This window comes from Fundulus heteroclitus, chromosome 7, assembly GCF_011125445.2.
Source record: "Fundulus heteroclitus isolate FHET01 chromosome 7, MU-UCD_Fhet_4.1, whole genome shotgun sequence".
Taxonomy (NCBI): Eukaryota; Metazoa; Chordata; class Actinopteri; order Cyprinodontiformes; family Fundulidae; genus Fundulus; species Fundulus heteroclitus.
In genome coordinates, this window is record NC_046367.1 from 30025852 (window position 1) to 30053338 (window position 27487).

General features: G+C 37.8%; 1 protein-coding gene, 1 long non-coding RNA gene and 1 other non-coding gene across 4 annotated transcripts; 1 reads left to right on the top strand and 2 right to left on the bottom strand.

Moving 5' to 3' along the window:
• Window positions 1-1242: 1242 nt before the first annotated feature.
• Window positions 1243-19056, bottom strand: LOC118563739. Its single transcript, XR_004931402.1, has 3 exons — window positions 19002-19056; window positions 11071-11127; window positions 1243-1299 (listed from the first exon to the last, which is right to left on the bottom strand). It is a non-coding gene; the product is annotated as an uncharacterized LOC118563739 (long non-coding RNA).
• On the top strand, window positions 1598-22781 carry LOC105937178 (collagen alpha-2(VI) chain). Of its 2 annotated transcripts, none has more exons than XM_012878363.3 (28): window positions 1598-1950; window positions 3784-3972; window positions 5240-5847; window positions 5940-5960; window positions 9573-9638; window positions 9737-9790; window positions 9895-9939; window positions 10048-10074; window positions 10157-10183; window positions 10267-10311; window positions 10865-10918; window positions 11085-11147; window positions 13272-13334; window positions 13435-13488; window positions 13573-13608; window positions 13686-13748; window positions 14132-14194; window positions 14487-14549; window positions 14635-14697; window positions 16682-16732; window positions 16812-16910; window positions 19024-19086; window positions 19188-19223; window positions 19302-19347; window positions 19458-19610; window positions 20656-21111; window positions 21192-21230; window positions 21315-22781. In XM_012878363.3, exons 2-28 carry the CDS (start codon window positions 3792-3794, stop codon window positions 21914-21916), a joined length of 3141 nt encoding a protein of 1046 aa, XP_012733817.2. In that variant the 5' UTR covers window positions 1598-1950; window positions 3784-3791; the 3' UTR covers window positions 21917-22781. The 2 variants fall into 2 exon arrangements, with proteins under 2 accessions (XP_012733817.2, XP_012733818.2); XM_012878364.3 differs by having other exon boundaries at window positions 3784-3963.
• Window positions 22782-24710: 1929 nt separating this feature from the next.
• LOC105937180 lies at window positions 24711-25394 on the bottom strand. The gene is made up of 2 exons (XR_004931403.1): window positions 25299-25394; window positions 24711-25105 (listed from the first exon to the last, which is right to left on the bottom strand). It is a non-coding gene; the product is annotated as an X-ray repair complementing defective repair in Chinese hamster cells 5 (transcript).
• Window positions 25395-27487: the final 2093 nt, after the last annotated feature.

Sequence of the window (27487 nt, forward strand, 5' to 3'; positions counted from 1 at the left end):
ACTAAAGACGAGAATTTAAGAAGGCTTAGAGCCGCTGATCCATTATCAAGGACATGCCTTTGCTCCCTTCCTTTTAAGCTTCCTCCCCTTTGATTTCTTTCTCTATAATCAGCATCTGTGTAGCTATAGCCTTGATTGTTCTGCTGATGGAAAAGAATGTCTTGCACACAAACCTAAGCATGAGCTGAAAACAAAGTAACTATAAACTCTGAAATGGACTTGCTTTTCTTATAGACAGCCTGTAGTTTGCATTAAACTGTTGAAAAACAAGCCTTTTTTCTACAGAGTGTGATTTATTTCTTCCATTTCCGACTGTGAGCTTCCTTAACATTTTCTCCGTGACCAAAATAAGTGTGTAATTACGTTAAGGAGCTCAGTCTCTTGAGATTAACCCAAGAGCCTCGGTGTGAAATGATCATCTTAATGGTAGGGGTCGGAGTTCAGAAAACCCGCTGCATACTTAACCCACTCCAGAGTCTGTGAGTGCCTCTTATAACTTTTTTTTTTTTTCGCCATATGTAATGGCTTTAAAATACCCCCGGTTAAATGAAGCATAAACTTTCAATCAGCAGGACAACGGAGTGTCGCAGTTTCTGCAGAGAGGACATGTCTCTGCCCTTGATTCATTAAATTATGAATAAAATCATGGGGGCATGAAAATACAGGCAGGTCATCTGTATTAATCTCTCCACAGGGTATGACTGCGAACAAAAAAAAAATGTCCTTCAAGAGACAATGAAAAATTGATGCCATATCTTATGGCGGTGAGAGGAAAGCTCGTGCCGCAGCAGCTAAAGCGGTTTCCTACAAAATGTCGGATACAAAAAAACAAAATTCATTTCAGTTTTGGTTGGCTTAGCATGTTAGTGATAAAAAGAGTGCTTAAATTGTAGTCACGTATGAATTAACACACATCCCCAGAGCCTTAATATGAGTGTAACAGCTAATTTACATTATTACATTTTTATGCAGGAGACATTTAGGGAAAATTTAAAATGGGGGAAACGTTACCAACTAAACATTCACTAAAGAAATAAAAAAAATCTCAAAACAGCTGATTTATGCACAACTAAATATGTCACACGTTTGAGTTCAAGATTATTTACATATTGATCCTTATGACTTTGACGTTCAAGTAGTGATATTTGAAATGGGGCGATTACATATCAACTCGTACAAGAGAAAATGTTTGATTTTATCACAATATCCAGAAAAAAAAGGATATTCAAACGTTGCCTTGTCCCAGATGAAGACCGTCGTCTCTGCAGATGATTCATTCAGATTTTTTTCAAAGCATGCCTGTATGGAATAACACAACAGATCTGTTCTTAAACAGGGAAAATTCCATTTATGCATTAAAAAATGTTTAATAAACTCAATATATATTTAATATTCTATTCTTTCTGCAGAACGACAGATAAATTACATCTCTGTTTGTTAATCTGCAAATGCATGAATTAATTTTAAGTGCAGCTGTGCCTGACATCAGCAGCATGACATCTCCCAGGCTGCTGGAAGTATAAACAGGGAGCGACTGGGGGCTGATCTCTCCATGTAAGGCTATGCAGCAGTGGGAGTTGATGTTCTTTGGAGAGCATCCGTCTGCAATCTGACGTGTGTTCTGTCAGATTCTCTGGATAAATGACTCTTTGCATTATGCTGTATTTACAAAAGAAAAAAGAAAAAGAGAAATCCACTTCCAGTCTGCAGAATTGTGTCTTTGTGCTGGAGCTTGCGCTACTGTCACTGTCCAGCTGCCGTGCCAAACAATAAGCTTTCACCTAAACATTTCTCTCCAGTGAAGTTCTCCACAAGCAGAGGCTGAAGCCGGAAGAATCTGCTGATATGGGAACTTTCCGACTGAGATGATTATCTGGATCTTGCAGTCTGTGGAGATTACTTGAATTTCCTGCAGTTTGGAGTTTACATTCTCTGTGTGCTGTCGCCGAGGTAAGAAGCCCGTACTTTATTTTTACTTTTTTCTTTTAGTTTCTTATAGTTTTACTGAGGCTACGCTAGTACAGAGACAACTTTATAAATATGTGTTATCTTATAAAATCCATTGTCAGAAACAATTGTAATAAATTCTCAACTTTGTAAAAATGTTGCTTTCTAGGAAGAAGTGCTCGCATTTTATTGTCAGGGACTATCGTATTAGGAATGCTCCCTCGTTAAATATCACAGTTCTTTCTATATTACATTTTTATCTCTGTTTTTGTTTTCTTTACAAGCGACTCTGTCGAGATACAAGGTACAGCGAGTGGTTGTGGCTAAAGTGGAAGAGAGTTTGCATCATTTGTGTCGCAAATCAATTACTGGTTAACAGAAATCTGGAATAAGGGGAACAAATTTTGATGAAGTTGTTTCTATCCTAATTTGTAAGACTGGATAGTTTTTTATGTTTCTTTATGAGCATGTTGGCCATGACGGTTGTTGAAATGAGCGTATTGACTCAACAAACAGGGCACCATTCTGTGGGGGAGTGGTGGAAACACTTGGAGGAAAAAGGGAAAGTAATTGTTTAGTTGTTTTTTGTTTTTTCATTTGCATGTCCAGTCAGAAAGTAGAAATAGGCACATTCCTGTGCTGTGTATAGACCGGACACCACAGTGGGCTAATGTCTTTAAAGTTGATACCTGTTTTAAACATCAGACTGCGATTAAATCATTAAATTGCACTTTACTTATAGAGCAGGGCCAGTCATGTTCAACATAATGTGCTTTACATACTTTACAAACAGGAATAAGTGAAGAAACAGTAGCTGTAGTACACCTTTAAAGTGGTGCAAACACAAAAATAACTGAATATGAATCCAAATCTCTTGTCCCTGTTTGCTTACAAGCTAACATTAGCACTGCAGTACAGCTAGCTGTTGCTGGAAGTTAGAAAAGTAGCAGACTCACTGAATCAGTTTAAAGAAAAGGGCGACTGATTGTTCATGAATTAATATTTTTCTATGTGATTTTTAGGCAGTAATTTCCTGTAGTGGGCTTATTTGGTTTTCACTATTGGTGCAGGATGGCATGGCTATGTAAACCTAAATAAACGGATGTTTTTCACAATTTTATTCTTTACTTCTGAACTTATTTCCTGACCTTTTTTTTTGTTCTTGTAAAGTAATAACACATGTGCTGTTTTTTTTAAATGGAGACTACAGACCATGGTTTAAAATTGTGATAGAACGTTGCCTGGAGAAGACAGGTGTGTATTTGCTAGCTTCAGCTCTTAACAAAACCAGAAGAAAGAAGTTTTAGACTGAGAGAAAAAACAGATATAAATGTTTTAGCTTTCAGCACAAAGAAAGGGCTTTTTCATCTGTTACTTCGTTGCTTGTAATTTTGGCCGCCATTAGTTTGATCATCTGACTTTATCACATCTGTACAGATAGATAACAAGGAAAAAATGTATTAACCTCCCCTCAGTTTGTCTTTTTTGTTTGTTGATGTTGGCTCACATCACAGTGCCCAATTCCAGCCAAAATATTGCTCACCATATCTCTCTTATCACACAATTTTTTTTTTTTTTGCTCCGGGAGGAAACTTTGTAAACCCAATCCCAAGCTGTTCAGGAATTCCTGCTCTTGATTTTGGTTTCATAAAACAAATAAACATACCTATAAATACGAAGAGACGTTTTGTCAACCTTGTTTGAAACGGCATTAAACATTTGTAAGCTCCGCTGGGTCGCCTCCTGTGAAGTCTCACTTTCCTGACAGCAACTTCCTGAATTGAAACGGAGCTCCTTGTGCAGAAAACTGATGCACAACCACTGCTGTGTTTTAGGGGGGGAAAATGACTAGAATCCATCCTCTCACAGCAATGATTTTATGGGTCATCCTTTTGACCGTGTTCCAAGCTGCAGCGCCTCAACGTGCCCCCCCTCGTGGACCCAGACCGGTTCCTGGGCGGGGCGACAGTCCAGAACCGACACCAGCGCCGCTGCCACCCGAGCCCACACCAGAAGGTTGTGAGAGTGAGTTATTCTTGGCAAAAAGTAATATCCAGTTTTCTGAATTTGCCTCGAAGAACTCGAGGTTGTTTTGATTTATATTTAATTTGCCTGTTTTATATTCAGTGCTGCAAGTATCCAGTGGGAATAGAAATGTAGACAGGTTAAAAGTGCAATAAAGTTTGAGAACAACTGATGATGAAATAGAGATAGAAAAGAGGTTTGAAGGAGGTGTTTGTACGGCTTTCTAAAATGGATTGTAAAACAGCATTAATTGTGCTCTATGAATGTAAAATTACCGTAATTTAACCAGACAAAAGTATCTGAATCATTTGCATGTGAAAAAGTCTTGTTTGTGCCATAAATTATCAGATGAGTCACATCAATGTATTAGAGCAATTATTGCTCTGTCATTTTTAACTTGAGCTTATTTTAAAACATTCATTTTAAACCAGAAACACATGCTTGTTTTCTTTTCCCCACAGAGTAATGTTCCACAACTTGCAATGAAAATGAACCTTTCAAGCCCATTACATGTATTATATTCTTGTCCATTTGTATGCTAAAATCCCAATTACAGAATGGTACAGAGTCCATGATGGAAATTTCCTACAGAGGCGAGAAAAGTATTGAATCAAAATTTAGAAATGTTATGGTTCTGGATAATTATGGAAAAACACAAAGAGTTAGATTTTAGACATTTGCTTTTACAGACTTTATTCCATTTCTCATTTTCTAAAAGTTGTGTCTCCCATCTGTCCTTGAAACATACATCCCTCCATCACTTCATTCATTCATCCATGTTTCTATAACAAAAATACACAATCTGTTTTGTCTGCCATTTATTCGTGCATCTGTCTATTCATTGAACCTTTTATTTTTATTATTTATCTCTCGATCAGTTTGTCTATCAACTACTACCCTTCCTTTCTTGCTTGCTGCCTCCCAGGCCTTTTATATCAGGCTCCATAGTCAAATTCTGACCACTTTAAAACATATACCTGCAATAAATTACTCTAGGACTTTTACTCTGTGCAGTGGGTAGCACTGTTGCCTTGCAGCAAGAAGGTTCTGGGTTCGACTCTGGGTCTTTCTGCATGGAGTTTGCATGTTCTCCTTGTGCATGCGCAAAATGGATGGATGGACTTTTATTTTCATTCTTAAAAACGGATTAAAGGGATTTAGGATTCAGCAACATAAACTAGATGGCATGTTACCTTATCAATCTCACCTTTCTTACCTTTAAGGACAACATTTGCAACTTACTTACACTTGGCATCCTTCTGTCCAGCAACGATCGACTGTCCCATCAAGGTGTTCTTCACCATTGACACCTCAGAGACCATCGCTCTCCAGGAGCCTCCGCCTGGCAGTCTGGTGGAGAGCATCAAGGAGTTCGTTAAGGTATTCGCCCAGAAGCTCGAAGACGAGGAGTACAGGGGCCAGATTCAGATCACCTGGTCCTTTGGGGGCTTGCACTTCTCCCAGAAGCAGGTGGTCTTCAGTCAGCTGACAACAAGAGACACCTTCATCAGGAGAGTCAGTCAGATCAAATACCTGGGCAAAGGCACCTACATCGACTGCGCCCTCAAAAATATGACCCACCAGATGACACAGCAGTACTCTGGGACAAAGGCGGTCCTCTTCTCCGTGGTCATCACAGACGGTCATGTGACAGGGAGTCCGTGTTCGGGGATCAAGGTGGCAGCAGAGCAGGCCCGTGATCAGGGCATCCACATTTTTTCAGTGGCAGCATCCAGAAGAGTCGATGAACAAGGGATGAGGGAGATAGCCGGCTCGCCCACAGAGTTGTACCGGGACAATTACATAGCCATGGAGATTGTTGATGGAAAACCGAGGATGAGCACGGAAACTATTGATCGTATCATGAAAGCCATGGTGATCAGAGATCCTTTTTCTTCTAAACACGTTCATAAGATTTTAGGGGTAGAACCAACCCCCACTCACTGACTGTTGATTTTGCTTTGCAGAAATATCAAGCCTATCTACAGGTAAGACAGTTTTAAAACAGAATTGTCCACCGTAACATTACTTATTTCATCTTAATCCCTAGGTTTCCACCATTTGTCTTCTGAAGAAACTAGTAGCCAGGTGGACGTTTCACACCTGCTTTGTTGATTAATAATTTGTAACAATTGCCATGCTATGATATAAACCTAGATTACAGGAGGTAAATGTGGTTGTGTGACTTAAATAACTCATATCTACCATCAGGAGTTGACGTAGAGTTATTTTGATTTGATTGGGTGTTTTAATCTGTCATATTTTATAAGAGTTGCCTGGCCTAAATGGGGATCAGAATGATCTCCAATAGGGTATAACGAATAGTCTCCAGAAAATATGTTGAATTATCCGAAATTGCTCATATGATTTTAGCATTTCATGGTTATTTATTAGGGATGTAACAATACATCGATCCACCTAGATATGTCGATTCAGTGATTAACGATCCAATTACATGGATGCAAAATGATCAATTTGTATCATAAGTTTTAAGATACACCTTTATTTTGAAATTTATGCATGAGACTATGGTGAACAGGTTATATAGTATTAATATTTTAAAATTAGAATGCCTGATATTATTTAAATGCCTGATATCCATCAGAGCTTAGAAATGAAATGGTCAAATTGTATTGTTGTTTTTTTTTGTTTTTTGTGTGAGTTGATTTCAATGTAAATGGGCAAATAATATCGCATCATATCGATCACACCAATCGGAAATCGTAACAGACAAAGCTGGTGATTTACACCCCTATTATTTATCTCTGTAATTCATCAAAAACCACCAATTAAGAGAAATAAAGTGATGGGAAATGTTTAAGTACAAGGATATGAAATGGTTTGTTTAGAGGTACAAAATGGAAGTAGGATGGGACAAAACGGCAACACGCTGGCAGAATATGAGGGTACAAATTGGCGAAGGAGAGAGTTGAAATGGAGCATACTGATGTGAGAGGTTAATGTTTGTACAACCATCCAGCACAGAGACATTAATGACCTTCACAAAGGCGAAAGACCTCCTATCACTCATTTACTTTTTGTTTCTGCCATATTTCTTTCAGGCATATTCACATACATCTTTATAGTTATGTTTCCTTTATACTTTCTGTTTTTCCATCTCACCTGTTGGTGAATGAGCCCTCTTATTAGAGCATCCAGAGCTTGTAGGGACCTAGCCACATAAATTGCGTGTTGGTAATTGGTTATGAAGAATTATAAACATTCCCTTTTAGCTCATCTTTAAAACTACCCAGTTTTCACCCAAGTAATCTATTGAGCAGTGGTAATTATTTCTGGTATCTGTAGCTTTTACAGATCAAAATACATTGCTCTACTTATTGGATGACAGAAAGTAGCGTTTGTTATGAAATGTGTAGACAGGGAAAACTTTAATTAGACTAGTAATTCCAGAGTGCAACTTACCCTGCTTTATGCTCATGGTAAATCTATTCTCTGTTCAAGGCAGATCAAAGCCTAATGAGGTTGGTCAAATATTTTGAAATCACCTCTATTTTCACAAATAAGCTAGCTCTCTTTCGTCTTAAAACATAGCATCGACACTAAGTAATACCTACGCCACACTATTGTGTTTCTGCATCTATCACCAGGTAACCCAGGCTGCCACTGTTGTTTTGGATTTGTCGACAAATTCTAACACAAGAGCACTCTGGCCTTACACACGCCATATGTATACTTGATGTGCTCGCAAGCTCTACAAGATCCACACTACTGTGACTCAGCATGACATGATCTCTCTCTACACTATGCTGTCTGCACTGATTTCCTCACCTCAGTGTGTCAGATGCTTGACCTACTTTCTGAATAATACAGCTAGAGAGCATTGGCATTCCCAGACTTTTGGTTGATCCTTAAATATTTATAAAGTAAAATGAGAGGGTGACATCGTGGCAAAAGTAACATACACCATCCTGATGCAGCAGAAATACATTTGCAAGCAAATATGGCAGTTTCACAGCAGCTTGTAAATATTTATAACTTCCCCCGACTTGTTCACTTTTATAAAAGAAAATCATCTTTTGTAAAAACACTGCATTTGTATAAGATAGATAGATAGATAGATAGATAGATAGATAGATAGATAGATAGATAGATAGATAGATAGATAGATAGATAGATAGATAGATAGATAGATAGATAGATAGATAGATAGATAGATAGATAGATAGATAGATAGATAGATAGATAGATAGATAGATAGATAGATAGATAGATAGATAGATAGATAGATAGATAGATAGATAGATAGATAGATAGATAGATAGATAGATAGATAGATAGATAGATAGGCCCCAAAAAGTCTGTATCTTGGGAGGAAAGGGAATCAGATGTTGAGTCAGATGTTGGCCAATAAAGCTGTGCATAATAATAATAATAATAATAATAATAATATGAGACAACTAGAACACATTGACACAAAATCTCTGTCCACATGTTTACTGCATGTTCCCAGTACAGAACAAAAATGGATCCATAAATCTATCACCTCAAATTATTTATCTCCACGCCCTTCAAAAGCAATGGTGCTTCAATACAATAAATGTTTTTCAAGCTATGTCTCAGCACTAAATACAGAGTGCTGTGTGGTTTTTTTTTCTGCCAACCATTGTGCTGCACGTGTGCAAATATTCACATTAAAAACAAAAATATGCAGTCAGTCTATAGACCATAAAATAACAGAACCTTTTGACCAAAGATAACGTACACTGACAGAAGACCTGTTTGTGGATGTGTTGCTCATATTTGTTGAAAAACACAAAATTTGCCCGTAAGGGGAATTCCCGTGGTATTTGTGTGTTCACAAACACGCATAAATCCATCTTGTCCCGCTCCTGTCTCTATCGTTCGGACCAATCACGTCGCAGTGTCATGGTTTAAGGGGGGACATACCAGCTGTGACGAAACCAAGAGCTGCCAAGCCCACAGCCGAACCAACATAAAAAAGGCAGCACAGGAGGCCGCATGCGTAGCTGCTGCTATCAGATCTGATTTGTCAGAATCCACTATTTCTTTTTGGATAACAGAACAGCAAAAAGTGCCTTGACTAGCTTAGCTTCTTGTGGTTTCTCATGGTGCCTGTTGCTTAAATTTTCATTTGATACTGTGATTGGCTAAACCATCCTTTGGTAGGCGGGCTCTAGGTGCCTCTTCACCCAATCAACTCGTAAAGTTCTGCTGAATGTCCCTCCTTTTACCGAACGTATTGATAATGTGCAGAACGGAGAGTGCTACACATCGTGAATCTGGCTGGCTCAGTTACAAAACATAAAACATAATAATTCCTAATGGAAAAATACACTGACATTTTTATTTGCAAACATCTACTTCAGTGCCCCACTTATTTTTTTTACCAATATAATCAAACAGTAGAGGTACCAGGCAACTTTTATTATGCAATAAAACATAGACACCCCAATAAACAATTCAACCAAACCTGAAAGAACCAACACGAATGGTTAGTGCAAGTAGTAATGTATTTTTTTAGTAAATGTAGAGCAGAAGATCTGCTACTGTGTGTCATTTAAAGTTTTGAAAAGGCTGGATTTGTATTAATGTATTGTTTTCTCCTCTGCTACTTGCAGTGCTATAAACCTACATGCCTGGCGGTTCCTGGGATCCCAGGACGGAAAGGGTCCTCAGGTCCAAAAGTGAGTATTCAGAGAATATTAGAAATTGTTAGACTTTTAATTCCCATCTCTCGCTTTTTGCTTTGCCAAAATATTTATTTCTCTGGGGGGTTTTCTAGGGCGTTAAAGGTGACAGAGGCCAGACAGGACCAAAAGGTCATAAAGGTAACCAGGTAAAAACCTAATACTACATCTAACCTAGTAAAAGATTAACTTTATTCCTTTTTTTGAATCTTTTAATGATAATTTACTGCTAAATAAAATGTTCTTAATTCAGGGTGATCCTGGGATTGAAGGTTCAATCGGACGACCGGGACTAAAGGTTTGCTGGGGCTCAACAGTTTATCATTTTTAGTGAAATATGCTGTATTTACAAATTGTTACAAAATTTTATTTTCTCAATAATTTGTCCTATTTTGTTGGTCATCAGGGAGAAATCGGTTTCAAAGGTGAAAAGGTGAGATTTTTCCAACTTTCTGATTGTGTGGCAGTGAGATAAAGATGATGGCAGCCATAATGATTTTATTCCATTCAAACAGGGTGAAGTTGGATTAATTGGAGCGAAGGTATAGTGATGTTTTTATGCTTTGGTAAACCATTTGTTTCTGCAATGGATTCATGTTTACATGTATTTGCTATTTTCGTGCAGGGGGTGGCAGGTTCACCAGGCAGGAACGGTACTAACGGACAAAAGGTAAGTAGTGATACTTAGATGTGTGACACACAACTTTGAGGCGTAAAAAAAAATGTCGCCCCCTTTACCAATTTCTTAATTTTTTTGTCTTTTTTTTGCCATACAGACATGTTTCTAATCAAACAATTTTAATACCAGATAAAGATGGGAAAGTGCTATTCTAAACTATCCTGATATTAGATCAAAATTAATTTGTCCAATGAATCTGATAAATATATAATTCAGCCCTAGGAGGCTGTAAGTGCCATAAAAAATGTGTGATAACTGGCAATAAGTCCTTTATATTGCTGTGGAGGAACTTTGTCCCACCCTACTTTGCTGAATTATTTAAATTCAGAAATACTAGAGTGCTTTGAAGCATCAACATCCTTTTTAAGGTCATGCCACAACACCTAAATCAGATTCAAGTCTAGACTTTGACTAGGCCGTTTCAAAACCTACACTTACTCACTTTTTAAGCCATTTAGAGGTGGACTTGTGTTTTGCTTTGGGTCAATACATTTTCATAGCTTAGTTTACTGGCTATATGTTCACTAACCTGTGGAAATTTCAGGGTAAAATTGGCCGAATTGGAGCTCCTGGCTGCAAAGGGGATCCAGGTGACAAGGTAAGGCTTGTGCTTTAATTGAATTTTCGGTCTTGTCAGTCGCTGCAAGAAAGAACTCTGCGTCAACTCTACAGTGTGGCACATGTGGATCAAGCAGATGGTGTTTAATTTGATCATTCATCGCCCAGACAGTTGTCTCACTGATTCCCTACCTGTCGTTTTTAAGGGCCCAGATGGACACCCAGGAGACGCTGGTGACTCTGGACCATCTGGAGAAAAAGGAGAAAAGGTGTGAAAAAGAAACCAAACTTCACTTTTTTTTTTACTGTGGTGAAAGAGAGTAAAAACAAAGAAGAGCAGCTAAAAAAAAATGTATAGCTGACATAAAGTAGGGCTGTGGGTTATGGGTTGGTTGGACTCACAGTGAAACAGCTGGCCTGTTGGAATAACAGCCTGGATGCAAATAGTTAATAGTTTTCATATGAATTTCCACTTCTCAAATAAGCTGAGAGAAATTTCCATTACTGAAAGATGATGTATTAGATAAGCAACATCTAGTCGTGTATTAAAACAAAAAGAGAATGTGAGATGAAAAAATGATTTCAGTCTGCAAACATCTGCACTAGCTAGCAAGTGTGTAAAAAAAACAGAAAAATATGGCAAATTAAACAACCTATGCAACTGTCAAGCCTACAAAATGGAGCCTGGTGTTCTCCATCACCAATTTCTGAGAGTTTCAGTGGAGAAACACTCTTACAACTACGAATGAACCTAGTCTCTGCCAGACAGGAATATAAACAAAGAGAAAAACTTCTCTAGACGTGCACAGTAAAGCAGCTAAACATGTTTCTGTTTGTCAAACTACTTGAAGCTGCAAAAACAGAAAGCTGGAAAAAAAATGCCCACTCATAAGTATTTGCATTTTCTGCATAATTGAAGTAATGAAAGGGCATTTATCTAGTTAGTTATTTATAATATTGGTTAGGGTTCTTTGTCCTTCATAGTCCACTTCTTGAATGTCTACCATTCATTCCTAGCTCCAGGGATAACATGTTTGGGTCACACATAGTTAGAGTATTTGATAATCGTGGACGTACAATTTTATGGGAACTGAAAAAAATAAAAAAATCTTACATAACTGAGGCAGAAGACAGGTGAAAACATTCAAAAGGAAACGAGGAGCAGCTGGCTCCAATCAGATAAATATGCAGAGGAGAGCAATGAACTGAAAAGAAAAAACAGGAGATTTAACAAAATTTACATAATAAACTAAGAACAGAATCCACAAACCAGTCCACAAAAGTGAAAATTAAAATATAACGAAACACTTAATGATAATTAACTAAAGAAAACTTTATCCAGGAAACTTAAAGAACAACCCAAAATACAAACCCAAGAAAATAATCGAAACACAAACACCTGGAGATCTTAACAGTTTTGGTTTGGTTCTTGAAAACATGAACATTTAGTCTGGATCAAGACTAATTTTCATTATTCATACCTTTATTTCAAGACCAAGATGGCAACATTGGTATCTAAATAAAACTCACTTTTGATTTTGTTGTGCCATTCAAATTTTATTAGTGGCACGGCTCTAGCAACCCCTAACCAAGCAGTACAGGGTTACCCTTGCTACATCAACCTGGACAAATACACACTTTATTCAGAGTTCTCAGAGAACTACCTTATTTTTTCTGCCCACTTAACTCTGACTTGTAAATCATTCAGCCATAAAATGGTTCTTATACAGAAGTGATGATGAACCAGTGTTGAGCTTACGCTTATCAAACTACTCAACAACACACTATATTTTCCTAAAGAATCTTGAACCTATGGTTGTAATAGTCCTAATACTTCTAAGCTAATGCTAAACATGTTAAACACGTGGTGGAGGGAAAGAAAGAATCTGCAGTTGACCAGTTTCTCGCTTATCTGCCTCCTTTGGCTCAGACACAGAAAAAAGAGCTATGTTGCTAAAGCTAATTATCAATAAAAAAGAAATAATTTTTCTCATCTGATAAACTTTATACTCATAAACAACAGGAAGAGACTTTTGGTAGGGGAGGAACGATCCATCCTCCTCACCCGTATAAACGCTGACTTGAGCTGGAACAGATGCAACGTCGTCCTCCGTACGGCATAGCCCCTTCCTTTTTTAGGGAGCATGACTCAAGAAGCTCTTTTTGTGTACTTTAAATAAAAGTGTGCTTTAAAATTACTTATCTGCTTTAAAACTATTGAACAGCCACACTGATTTATTCTTGTTTTATGCTTTGTAGATTTCGAGATGTTCTGGCTTTAAAACATGATCCTTTGAGGCAAACGCATCCATGTTCAGTATTGTATCGGTCCTGTGAGCTACATGTTTGTAAAGTAGCTGTGCCGTTTGTCTTTGGTGTTTATGTTGGTTTAGGGGGACACAGGCCGCTCTGGAAAGCCGGGTCCTCCCGGCCCTGTGGGTAGTCAAGGACCAAAGGTACGTTTTACACTGAAACACAGCTGAAAAAAAAAAGAGTTAAAAATAGTGTTCCCTCGATGAATATGCAGAGACACTAACCTGAATTGCCATTTGTTAGGGTGAAAAGGGAAATCCTGGAAATCCAGGACCATACGGAGAAAGAGGGGTTCCCGTACGTATCCTAAATTTATTCAAATCCCCGGCCGCATAAATCAAGGCTAAAAAGCTAACAAATAAAACGTTTGATGTCTTTTAGGGGTTAAGTGGCAGACCTGGACCAAAAGGCAACCTGGTATTTCCAGCACGATTTATAAGTTTTGCCTTTAAGTTATAAAATGTCTAAATAAATATGCTTTAAAATATTGACAGGGCAGAAGAGGGAGTCCTGGAGTGAAGGGGGCGCCAGGAGCTAACGGGGTCAAAGGAGCAAGGGTGAGTTTTTGCTGTTTTATGAATTTTGAATCAAGCCTATACTTTTTCAGACTGAGAAACTGTCTGAAACTGGCTCCAAAAGTAAACGCTGGAGCGTTTACTCTCGGTGCGGCGTGTTTTAGAAAATGTGAAGACGACGAAGGAAGGCGAGCTGCTGCAAGTGATCTGAAGCTGTGTTCATTTTTTGAAGCACTGACAGTCAAACAGCGTGACTTTCTGTTGACACGAGGCTTCCACTCCCAGAGAGCAGAAGCCCCTCCTGTCATGTGCTGCGCTGCTTCAGATGATCTCAGATTCTTGTTTTACTCCCACTTCCTTATTCAGTTTAAGTAATTATTAATGATGTGAAATTCTCCTGCAATCCTTTTTTTTTTTGTTTGAAGGGAGATCAAGGACCGTCAGGGGACAGAGGTCGACTCGGGGAGGACGGATTTAAGGGAGCTAAGGTGAGGAGACCACAGTGTGGGTGGGGGTTTTGGCCGGAGAGAAGACTCAAAGCTTTGTTACACATCAGATGACGGAGCTTAGCCTTCGTGCGCTGATGGCTCGGCCAAAACAACTCCAACTAAGTCCGTTATGAGAAAAATGAAACTCCTCGCTGGGGGAAACACAATTCTTTTGAAATGATTTAGCCCGCACTGTCCACTGCCAAATTCCCGTCCGCATGAGTAACTTTTGCGTGTGGAGGGCCACAGTGAAGGTTGTGTCCAGTAAAAGCATTTATGTTATTGCTCTCAGGGAGGCCAAGGACTACCAGGACCGAGGGGTCATCATGGAGAACCAGGCGGCCCTGGAGGAAATGTGCGCTGTTCATAATATAATCGTTATTAACAGTTTAGGGTTGAAGCTCTTGAGGTGATGTAACTATTGTCCTCTGTGGCCGCAGGGCACTGTGGGAAGTCCCGGAGACCCCGGACCAAGGGGGGAGCCTGGACAACCCGGACCTAAGGTGAGCAGAGGGAACTTTTGTGACACTTTTAGTAATATTATTTGAATGTCTGAAATAAAATAAAAAAAAATCAGCAAAAACTGCATTGATTTGTTTAGCCAATCAAGGCACCTGCCAAAAGTTACCAAAGACCTAACGCTTCCCGTCTCAGTGCAGGAAAGAAGGGGAGAGTTTTTAGCTAATGTAAGCTCATTAGGCCATGAAGATTTATATGGTTGCTTTTCCGGTGAGGAGGAGAAAGTCAGGAGAAATGTCTGAGAGGCGGTAGCTTGGAACTGGCATGTTGCTAAGGCAGATTTTTAAAGTTAAAGGTCTTGAGGGTAGGATGTTTTTAAACCATCAATTCAAGAAGGTATGTGTTCAAAACTCAACTAATTTCACAAGCAAAGGCTGCAACACCCCGACACTTTTAACATAGATACACCGTCTTAGTATAGTTTTTAGTTTTGGTTAAACTCTGAAAATTGTTTAGGTATAAAACTCTTTTTCACAACGTTAACATACTCACTTGGAGACCTAGCAAACAGGCATGCAACCCAAGGATTTAAAATCCCTCAGAGCCGTTGTGCTGCGCTAATGCAGGCTTCTTGGGACGAAAAATACATTCTGAAATACCAAAATTGTGGTAAGTAGAGGCTGTCATTTCTTCTCCCTCTTCTCTCAACATTCGTGTCATCAGAAAATATTAGCAAGTTGTGCTAGATGGACAACTGTAGTCCATCTACAGTTAGATTAGCACTAAAATGTGATTTTAAGCTGAGCTAAGTAAAAATATTGATGTACTACAATCGCAAACAATGCTCAAACATTAAAAAAGTTGATGCTGCAACTAATTATTGTGAGTAAAACCATTCTGGGGGAAAAAAAAAAGTTTAGAGCAAGCATTATTGATTCCTGAATAATGTAAGATAAGATAAGATAAGATAAGATAAGATAAGATAAGATAGTCTTTATTGATCTCACAATGGAGAAATTCACTCGTCACATCGGCTCATACAAGAAGGTGCAGAGTAGGGAAGGTGCATTCAGTTATATACAGTGAATCTTCATATACACAATGGATCAGAAAGGATACCAAAAAAATACAAAAAAATACAAAAAAGGAAATAGGAATGGGCATATGATGTCTCATATATATATATATATATAAATATATATATATATATATAAATATATATATATATATATATATATATATATATATATATATATATAAACATATCTATATACTTGAATATATACATATATCTATGCGCCTACTTACATACGCACCTACGCGTATGTACGTATGTAATCCTCAAATTAGATATAGAGAGCAGGAAAAATGGTAAAAAAGCAAAAACTAACAACATAAAATAAAACATTTCCATAGCCCTAAAGTATTATATTTACTCATCATTACTCCATGGTTGTTTCAGGGGTCTGGCTGCTGACTTATAGCTCAAGCTCCTTGTTATGGCTGTCAGATGACCCAAAGGGCACGTGTGTCTTTACCTTGTGTCATTCCTTAATTTGAAGCCAAATTTATTCTGCAAATTTTAACAGAGAACAGTGAGTTTTAGTTATCCACCTTACTTTTGTGACGCTTGCTCCCTTTTCCAGCGGAGCTGAAATCTTGGGGGAAAGTAAGAGTGCTCCCTCCATCTTTTACTGGGTTCCTGCAGCAAGAACCTGTATCTGTTCAGCATCTTCTCTTTAGAACAGTGTTGTGGTTGACAATTTTGGTTTTCTTCATTCTCCTCTGAAACTATTTGGCTATTTCGCTTTCTGGTGGTTCTTAAGCCCGAGTTTTCAAATTACGCATCTGAAATAAGTTAAAAAGAAAAAAAAGTGCCTAACTGTGACTCTTATAATGTTAAAGCTATCAATGTTTGTCATTTTTCTGGCACCACGAAGCGATGGTAATGAAACGTTAACAGATACCTGATGTTTTTGTATAATTTTTACCATTTGCACTGATTTTACTTTCTTTCCTGTTTTAAAGGGAGACGATGGAAGACCAGGATTCGGCTACTCAGGACCGACAGGAGCAACGGTACGATCCTTCTGCTCGCACCAAAAGACCTGCTCCAGGTTTCAGACTCTCGAGTCCTACTTAACTCTGTGCTTTGCAGGGAGAAAGAGGGGATAAGGGCAAGAAAGGACCCAGAGGGGCCAGAGGTGACTGCGGCGCCAAAGGCACGGCCGGAGATAAAGGAGTACCGGGAGAGCCTGTAAGAATAATGACAGAATAACTTTAATGGAAGGGCAATTTGGGCTTTAAACAGAGATGCTGAGCAGATAAACTGAGACTAATGTTTATACCGTCCTGCTGAACCAGGGAAAACTCTTATCTTACATTTTTTTGCTGTGCAGTCTGTTCTGCCTCAAGTACTTGGACTGCTGCAATCATGAAGCAAAAAAAAAGCACCTAAGCAATGCGTTATACATCAGTGTAACGATCCAGTTTCAGAGTCATGTGTTAAATATTCCTCAATAAGCCAGTACGCTTCTACGCAGTTTTTAACACTAGTGCATTCACTGCTTTACGAATTACTCTCACAACATAAACACATTGTTTCCTTAGGAGTAATGAACCTATCACTTTGAACTAAACATATCAACATTTTTGCATTTGTTTCATAAAGTCAAGTTAAATCTGTTTCCTTAGGTATCACCGTAAACATGTTGTTTCCTTGCCGTAATCTGATCTATCCCCACGGGTGACTTTGAATGTTTGCAGGACACCTTTAGGTGTTAATTTAATCTCTTTAAATATTCAGGCTTCGCACCAAAGAAGTAGCATAAAAGCAAAATCAATTAACAAATAGGAAAATCCATAGACTCAGGAACTGCCTTGAATAAGAAGTTACTGAGATTTAGTCAAACAGATTTGATTTAGGTTGTTTTATTTATTCAAAAACATCGCTGGTTACTCAAAGGCCGTAGATTTGCACATAAAGTTGCTTCATTGTACTTTAATGTGTCACTCCATACACTGCCACTTGTTATGAAGGACTGAAAATGACAGCATAAAAAAAATAAAAGCAGAAACATCTAAAATGTACAAATGAATTTATATTTTATGAGAAACCATTTTATACTTATTAATATTATCTTATCGAAATTGATTAATATGGTCTTTGTTTAAAATAGCCAATTTAAGGAGTTTAAGTAAAATAAACCAAAATATCAGATATCTGGAGGTTCAAAATTACTCATTTTCAATGTTGGACCCTTCTTTCTTTTGTTTCATCACTTGTAATTAGAGCTGCCTACCACTAACATATTGCTGAGTCATTTCCTTTTCATGTAGTACTATGCAGAGTATTTTTGTTGTTTTTAGAGAAATATTTGTTGTTAAAATGCAGGGAAGTTCTGACAAGTGGAGAGCAAAGAGCAAAATAAGGAAAAATTGGGACAGGAGCATCTAGACACAAACTGATTATATATATATATATATATATATATATATATATATATATATATATATATATATATATATATATATATATATATATATATTGAATATCCAAGAACATAACTGAATGGGTGTTGGGCTTCTTCAGGAGTTATTTGATGGTCCATTAGACTGTTAAGCCTCATCATTCTGAAAGTAAGCACCATTCAGGATTTTATTAGCCAGTAAATAAATATATATAGATAGAGATAGATAGATAGATAGATAGATAGATAGATAGATAGATAGATAGATAGATAGATAGATAGATAGATAGATAGATAGATAGATAGATAGATAGATAGATAGATAGATAGATAGATAGATAGATAGATAGATAGATAGATAGATAGATAGATAGATAGATATTTATATAGGGGATTTGTCAAATAAATATTTCAAAGTGTACCTGTTTATCAAAATCAAAATATGTAGAACAGGTGGTTTAATATTTCTGAAAATTAAGGTAAAGAAATAAAATAATATTCAACATATTTTGTGGGAACAGCTCTTTAAAGTCTCACTGCGAGGATTATCGAGGTGTAAATAAAAAGTGGAAAGATGGCACAGAACAAACAACAAAAAAATAGTATAAGCCAAGGTGCAGCTTCTTATTTAGGCATAATAAAAAATTATTACTACATCACTATTATTGTCATCGCTGCCTAATAACGCCTGTTTAATCACAATATTTTTCTGTCACTGTTATTATCTTAAAAGGGTAGATCAATAACAAGGACCAGAAATCAATGGCTACAGCTTACTAACTTCCGCAAAAAGAGTTTAGCTGAACAGTTTATGCATATGCAGAGAATGAGTCACTCCTGCTTAAAACACGATTGGTATGAGAAATGAGTCACTTCACCAGAAACATATTTTGTATTCAGGGGGAACCAGGCAAGCCAGGAGAGCCAGGAGAGAGAGGACCCCGGGGAGAGCCTGGAAAAGATGTAAGAAGCGTCAGCGAAACCACTTCAGTAATTTACTTGACCATGCGTAGAGATTTCAGATCAAATAATCCAGCTCTACCGCTTGTGATGTGTTTGTTCAGGGGGACGAAGGGCCAGCTGGGGGTCCTGGGCTCACTGTAAGTCAGATTAGAAAGTATAACAATGAAAAGATTCCTTTAAATAGTGTCTTATAACCCGCATTTATCTCCCTGCAGGACTGTGATGTTATGACATACATCAGGGAGACCTGTGGTTGTTGTGGTAGGCAGATGAACGTGAAAATCATTCCAACACAGCCTTGCAGTTATTATCTTTAAACAAGCGGATCCACTTGTTGTATTTTTCTTTTCTTTTTTTTTTTCCCCACTCAGACTGTGAGAAGCACTGTGGAGCTCTGGACATTGTCTTTGTGATTGACAGCTCTGAGAGTGTTGGCCTGACCAACTTCACCCTGGAGAAAAACTTTGTTATCAACACCATCAACAGGCTGGGATCCATGGCCCCCGACCCCACGTCACCAACCGGTACAGTCCCAAGAAAAAAATATTAATAATTGTTAAAAAAATGAATTCAGTTTGTAGTGAAAAACAACATAAATATCATGTGTTGGAAATGTTTAAGCAACATTTACTTAAAGGTCCGAGCCCATTGTTTACCCAACTAGTGTTACATTACAACTTTGCCATGATATTTCCACTGTATGATAACCTAGAACTAAATTAACACTGATTTCAAGATACGTATATAAAAAAGAATAATTAGCATCATGGGATTCCTTGCTATTGCTGCTAAAATAATATAACATCTTAATTATCAGAGCTACAAAAATGGTATCTACAACATTTAGATTGTGACTTTGTAAAATGTACAGTAAAAAAAGCAACATTTAGGAGAGTTAAACATGCTTACTGTGCAGAATACTATACCGTTGTGTCGTTCTGCTTTTTTAGATGAGCAACAAAAGTATAAAAGGTGCAACATTGTGAGTGATATTTTTATTTTATATTGCAAAAATCTAACATTAAAAACTGTGAACCCGATGTAAAACTTTCCAATTTAGATTTTGTTTGCTGGTGGTCAGTTGTTCTTCAATAACCAACAATGCAAAAGATTAAACAGCACATTCCAACCATAGTTTCTCAAAAAAAAAAAAAAACATTAAGATTCAATGTGGCTGCCACATACATAAATTAGTGAAAGTTGTTGCTGGAATAAACTGTTCCTCTTATTAACCAACGGTAGCTGTAGCACTGAACAATCTCTGTTTATAGACGTGTTCTTTCTGTGTTTAAATGCACAGTTTGGAGAGAAATAAGTCATCAACTTGCATTGATAATAGAAGTTGTTTATGGATACAACTCTCAGGAAATCTAACTGATTTTTGCAACTTCCTACTAGAACTCGCTCAACTTAGACCATCCCAAAATGTTGAAAATAAGAGCTGTTTGTGACCTAATTCAACAGAATCACAACATAAAGACATTTTATAGGATTTCTTAATATAAAAAAAAACACACCATGTTTTTATGCTGGCAACTTGCAGTTGACCTAAATGTCTGTGTCTTTCAGGAACAAGAGTTGGAGTTGTACAGTTCAGCCACAAAGGAACCTTTGAGGCCATACGTCTCGACGACGCTTCCATAAACTCCATGTCGTCGTTTAAGACGGCAGTGAAGAACCTACAGTGGATCGCTGGGGGCACATTTACGCCCTCTGCACTCAAGTTTACCTACGACAACCTGATCAGGGACAGCAAGAGAGCCCGCGCTAAGGTGTCTGTGGTGGTGGTTACGGACGGCCGCTTCGACCCTCGTGATGACGACAGTCAGCTCAGGTACCTGTGCGATGATCCGGCTGTGGTGGTGAACGCCATCGGAGTCGGCGACATGTTTGACAAGAGACACGACAGTGAGACCCTCGTGTCGATAGCCTGCAATAACAAGGACCGCATCACCGAGATGAAGCAATACACGGACCTGGTGGCTGATAACTTCATTCAGAAGATGGAAACTATTCTCTGTCCGGGTGAGTCAGTCAAAGTTTACGGCACACTGACGGCTACTCCTAATGGCGTTTGCCTAAACTTCCATGTGTTTAATTTCCAGATCCAGTGATTAAGTGTCCCAACCTTCCCTGTGGAACTGGTGGGTTTTATTCATGGTTAAGTCATTGGTTTACTGCTAAAATGAACTGAATGTCAGTGAATAAGTTGTCCTCTTTCATTGCAGAACTTGATGTGGCTCCGTGCGTTCAACGACCCGTAGACCTGGTGTTCCTCCTCGACGGCTCAGAGCGCCTCGGGATGGAAAACTTCAACCACGCCCGCCACTTTGTGCAGATGGTGGCAAACACTTTGACGTTGGCCAAGACTAAAAATTACCCAAACGGGGTTAAACTGGCGCTGATACAGTTCGGCAAGGAGAACGAAAGCCAAGTGGCCTTTCTTCTTACGCACGACATGAAGACCATTGCTTCGGGTCTCGCAGGCTTACGTTATCTTGATGCTTCGTCAGCAGTGGGGCCTGCCATCTTTCAAACCATCAGTGAGATCTTGGATAAAGGAAGCACTCGCAAGACAAGACGCGGTTCTGAGGTTTCATTTGTTTTCATCACAGACGGCATTACGAACACCACCAACCTGGACGAGGCAACTTCTGCAATGCGCAGGCAACAGGTTGTTCCCACTGTGATCGCCACGGGAAGTGATGTGGATGACGAAGTGCTGATGCAGCTGGCTATGGGTGACCGGGACGCCATCTTTAAGGAACAGAAATTTTCTGATGTGTTAAAGCCTAGTTTCTTTAACCGTTTCATCAGGTGGGTGTGTTAGAGAGACTGTGCTCATTGTGGTCATTCATACTGGTGCTACTACTCCTACTTTAGTATTTTAATAGTTTATTCAAGTTTTATTCACCCTTGTATGCTTTTCAGAAATTATGATTAATGTCAGCTTTGTACTTATTTTACCTCAGCTGGATGTTAGCAGGAAAAAGAAAGTGCAAAAACTGAAACATGGAGTTTTTTTTTCTAAAAGATCCTAATTCCTACCTACACTGTTTTTTGTGTGCATGTGTCTAACAAAAAAAAAAAAAAAAAAAAAAGAGTCAGTGCTTAAAGCTAACTGGCAATGCCAGCAAGTACCCCTTCATTGTCTACCTGGATTATTTTGGTTGAGCATTTTCCTGACATTTTAGTTTTTCGCTATGTACCAAAATATCAAATTACATTAACTTCCATTCATCTGTAAAATGGTGTAAAAATACAAAGTGTGAATTTAGTTTTACATTTACCACAAACTCAGCCTTGATACAAAACCAACCACAAATAGGTACAAATGATTTGATTAGACAGCCAATGAGCAAACTGTTTTAGTAGCAGCTAAGACCAAGATCATTCACGTCTCACCCTTACTATCCCATTATACCGTGGTCTGGGTGAATACTCGATTCTGATTGGCTGCAAGGTGTCCGTTAAAAAGTGATATAAGACACCTAAAATAAGAGTTTTGGTCAAATAGCATGATTATTCCAAATTATTGCACTGGCTCAAGCGTTAGCTGGTAACGCCAAGACTTTTGAAAAAAACAGAGAGCTGGTTACCTTAGCAGTGCCTCACAGCGAGAGATATTAAACAGATATTTCAGCCGCTTCTAATGAAAAAAAACATTAGTGTTAATAATTGATATTATATTTATTTCATTCGTAAGTGATTATGGTATAAATGCCCTTCGAGGTGTCCATTATGAGAAATTAACCGAAGACACTTGTCGGGCTTTATCCCTTACATATGTCCGCGTTACGTTTTTTAATAGTAAATATAGTAATATCATGTTTATTAGAATTTTTGATGATACCTGCTCAGTCATACATAATCTCTTAACATGTTTATAAATTGCTTGAATGTACAAAACACTGAAATACATTTATTTACCTTCAATGACACAATAACTAGCAAGTCACCGTTTTTATTAAGCAACTGAAACACAGTTAAGTAGATAGTTGAGGATGTTTAAAGAGAGGTTCTATTAAAAGCAGTTACTCCTTTGTATGAGGAAGTAGAATATTATTGATCACCGCCATCTTTGTTTACATAAAAGTTGGGGGCTGTGCGCCACCAGCAGTCTTCCTAAGTGAAACGCGCTGAGAACGAAACAAGGAGTTTGTGGTCCAAGTAATTACCGAACCGTAATGTAAGGCAGTGTCAAAAATCAATAATATGGGCTTTACTTTTACTTTCAGAGGTTTCTAAAAAATGTGTGCAGATTTTAGCGCTGTTGCCTTGAGTGTGAAATGAAGATTTCCCCATCTTGTTTTTGTTTTTTGTGATTGTGCACATGGTTGGTTCTGTTTGTGTCTGTGTTGCCCTGTGATTATGTGTACTCAGCATCTTACCCAGCATACACTGCTAAGATGTTTTTAAAATTAGAGTTGTTTTTAGGTGGTAAAAATCAATTTTGGTCTGGTCCCCTCTCTGACTAAGCATGAAATTCAGCACCTGGAACCAACTAATCTGGTTTTATACCAATCTGAGACACTGAGTCCGAGATCTCCACCACATTGAGGGTATCAACCATAGATAATGTTTATTTTATTAGCTTGTGGGTGAAGATTCTCAGTCATCCAGGTCATGATTTTATTTTTTAACCTTTTTTGGATATAGTGTCAACTGCATTTAACCTTTCCACATAACCGCACCTGAGCATTTATGAACTACTCTGAAAGTTGGGTGTGACGTCATTTTGCGTTTTGGTCTTTAAAGTCTGAAGCAAATCGAACGCAATGATAAAGATTCAAATCTTGTTTGCAATAAATTCAGGGTACTACATCGTTTAGGGTTAAGTCAAATTTAGTTTGAAAAAGTGTTTTATGGTTGACATAGGTGTGGTGCTAGCAAGTTTACTTTAGCCCTTCAACTCATTACATATTAAACATGGGTTTTAGAGGTTTTAAACAAATATGTTACATGGTAGCATATATTAGATTAAGTTCAACAGAGTTTGTTTGTGTAAAAATGAAGCGTCATTTGACGTCGTCTGTCAAACATGCCCTCTCAAAACAGGAGCTGGGAATGGGGAAAACCAGAATAAAAAGCGTTCAAATTAACACAGTCGGAGAAATCGGGATTCCACAATAAAAACAACAGGTTAGGATTCCAATATGGTGACAGCCATAGGAAAGCTGCTGTTTTGTTCGTAGTGTCTCTTATAAATGTCCTTTAATAATTTCCCTCTGGGATTATAAAAGTATTTCTGATTCTGATTTAAAGCTGTACTTTCCACGTTCAAACAGCACTTTTAATTTGTTTGTTCAAAGTTGCAGCCACTACATGTAATATTGATTTTTAGATGAAATTTCACAAGTGTTTCTTGTAAAATAAACCTGTTTTATCACAGCTTACCGTTGTTGATGCAAGAAGCTGCCATATTGGGTCCGACAATCGGCCTTAAAAAACATTTCCCGGACTTTCCGAGGGGGAAAGTCCGACTATAGCTTCCGTCCATTGCAATTTCGGATTTTGACTATGGCATATGAGGTTGAAATGAACTGGGCTTCTTCTTTAAGCAAAAATACTTGTTTGTTACAATTCTTGTACATTCTACAATTTGCAATTATCGTCACGCAGCATTTTTGTTTTAACACATTTTTATTTATTTTTTTCTACAAAAAAGCACTGGCTCTGCTTTTAAGCATTTTTTCACTCACTGATTTCACATAATAAACCATTAGTACATTGGATGTTAACGTTTTTAGTGCACTGGAACCCTGGAGATTGAATTACAAAATATTCACATGATGACAGGAATTATACATCTAGAATCAGACACAAAGATTTTGAACAGTTTTTTTGTGTGAATTATTCAGTTAAATGCAATGTAAAATGTGAGCTGTAAAGGGGACTTCCAGTGGAAGAAGGAGCACAAAAGGACGGTTTAACTGGGTTGTTCTGGGTGGGTTCAAGGACCACATTCCTCAGATTTCCGCCAACACTCCTCCTGCTTCTTTTCTTACATCATGTCCAGCTGCATAGGAAGTAAGCAAAAATAAAGAATATGAGCCTGAGTTTGTAATCAGGTGCTAAAAGCCCAAACCCACAAAGAACATCATAAAATCTACAGCAAAACGGTTCTAACAAGAATTTCATTCCCACAATTGGGTGCATTTATATAAAAAGAGAACATAGACTGTTGTTGAAGGGAACCTTTTCACACTCACCAAGTCATCAACATCTCCAGCATCTTCAACCGGTTCAGGAGCTGCTTGCTCTTTCTTTTCCTCAGCCAACAGAAACTGCAGACAAAGCAGTGTTCAGCTAGATTAAGGGCTAATAAAGTGTGTTAACGCTATCTAAATAATTTCCAAATGTGCATTTCAGTAAGTCTAAATATTTTTTAAAAGGTAATTATTTCAGTTATTCAAAACATTTTTTTAATCTGCTATAGATTTAGAGCACATAGTGATATAATGACACAGCAATATGTTTAAAGTTCTTATTTCTGTTTGATGGTTATGGCTTACAGCTAATTAAACCAAAAATGTAGCTTCTCATAAATTACAATATTACATAAGACCAATCGAAAATAGATTTATAATAGAAAGGAAGTCCAGGTTGCTTAGGTTAATACAGCCATCAGCCACTCTTGGATTAACCCACGTCAATAGGTTTAAGTCAGGACTTCGACCAGGACTATCAAAAACTGCCTTGTCGTTTATTAATGATTAAAAATAAGTAAAACGTGCTTAAAATTAGTGTCCTAGATTTTTGTCCTAGATTTGAGCAAGTAAATAAGATTATTTTCCAAAGTAATGAGTATTTTGACCCCTAAAATAAGAAAATTAGATAGACTGTACTTGAAATAAGATCATGGAGATTAATTGTTCCTATTTTAAGTGCAAAAATCTTATTCTATTGGCAGATCATCTTATTTACCTGCTCAAATCAAGGAAAAATACACAAATTTTAAGAAATTTTACTTATATTTAGTTGCTGTTATAAGTCATGTACATCCTTATGGGAAAAAAAACAATAAAAATAAAATATTTAATACTATTTGTATAAAAATATTCAGTACAAATACAAAATGACAAAGCAAATCACACCCAATCACATTTTGAATTTCTCTGAATATTGTCCAGAGAAATAAAATAGATTTTTCCATCTGCTGGTCGTCGCTCTGGGCCGTATGAATCTCTTTCCAGATGGTAGGAGCTCAGATTCACCATGAAGTGGCTGATAAGGGGAGTGGAGGGTGTTTTTCTCCAGGACTTCGACTAGGACTACCAAAAACTGCCTTTTCGTTTATTAATGATAATGATATTTATTTATAATTGCAACTTTGCACATGTCAACAAAAACTGCCCTGAGCATAAAAGCATACCTCAGGTAGCGGTGGGCTGCCTCTGTGCAGCAGCCAGGGAGCATTCTGGGGCTAAGGGTCTTGGTCAGGGACCCAAAGTAGCAGTCTGTGGGATTCAAACCGGGGAACCTGCAGCCTTCCCAAGCGCCCTGCTCTAACGACCAAGCTGCCATTCCCAACTTTGAGCCATTGAGAAATTAACCCATTGATGTGCTTAGATCACTACTAGTAAGCTCACGTGTGCTTAGGGAGCTTAAGGTCATGAACTGATGGTCGGATCTTCTCCTTTAGAAATTTCTCCTTGAGAGCAGAACTCATGATTAAAAACTCTGTTATTTTTATTCTGCAGTGGTTTTCCTATTTAAACTCTCCAATGGCGGTCATTGTTTCTCAGCCTCTTTTTTTAAATTGCCTAATCATGAACATCGGCATTAACTGAGATGAACGAGGCCTGCAGCGGTTTAGATGCTGTTTAAGGTTTTTGTTTGTGACCTCCTGGATGAGTCTCAGACGCACTTGGAGTAGATCTGGTAGGCAGCCGACTTCCTGTTGTCAGATGGGTTTTATCTAGGTGATTTCTAGATTCTGCAGGTCTGGGAGTAATCTGGCTTTGGTGTGGCTATTACAATTAAGCTTAATGCTTTTTTGAATTGAGAAAGCTTCCTGGAGAGGAAGCGAAATGTCTTCAACTACGGAAAACAAGTCCAGTTGCTTTGTTTTTTACCTTTTTTTGGAACTATTACAATTAAATTCTCAAAAAAAAAAAAAAAAACGGAATCATAGTTTGATTTGGACAGCTTTTTGTCAGGTCGTTTAATTGTATTAATTTCTGATATTAAAAAAAATGAACTTTTTGCTAAAACTGAAGATCTGTTCTTCTGCTGTAAACCATAATCATCAACATAAAATAAATACATCCTACATATATATGTCGCTTTGTGTTTAATGAATCTGCATCTATGCATAATTTTCACTTTTTGAATAGACTTACTGAAATAAATTACATTTTCAGTGACATTCCACTCTATAAATACGTATAATATATAC

What these genes read in the sequence shown, in the direction of transcription:
- LOC105937178 (XM_012878363.3), top strand. Translation starts at nt 3,792, where the DNA reads ATGACTAGAATCCATCCTCTCACAGCAATGATTTTATGGGTCATCCTT. An exon ending in CTGGACCAAAAGGCAACCTG is followed by an intron (nt 13,609 to 13,685) that starts GTATTTCCAGCA and finishes AAATATTGACAG; the next exon opens with GGCAGAAGAGGGAGTCCTGG. An exon ending in CTGGGGGTCCTGGGCTCACT is followed by an intron (nt 19,224 to 19,301) that starts GTAAGTCAGATT and finishes ATCTCCCTGCAG; the next exon opens with GACTGTGATGTTATGACATA.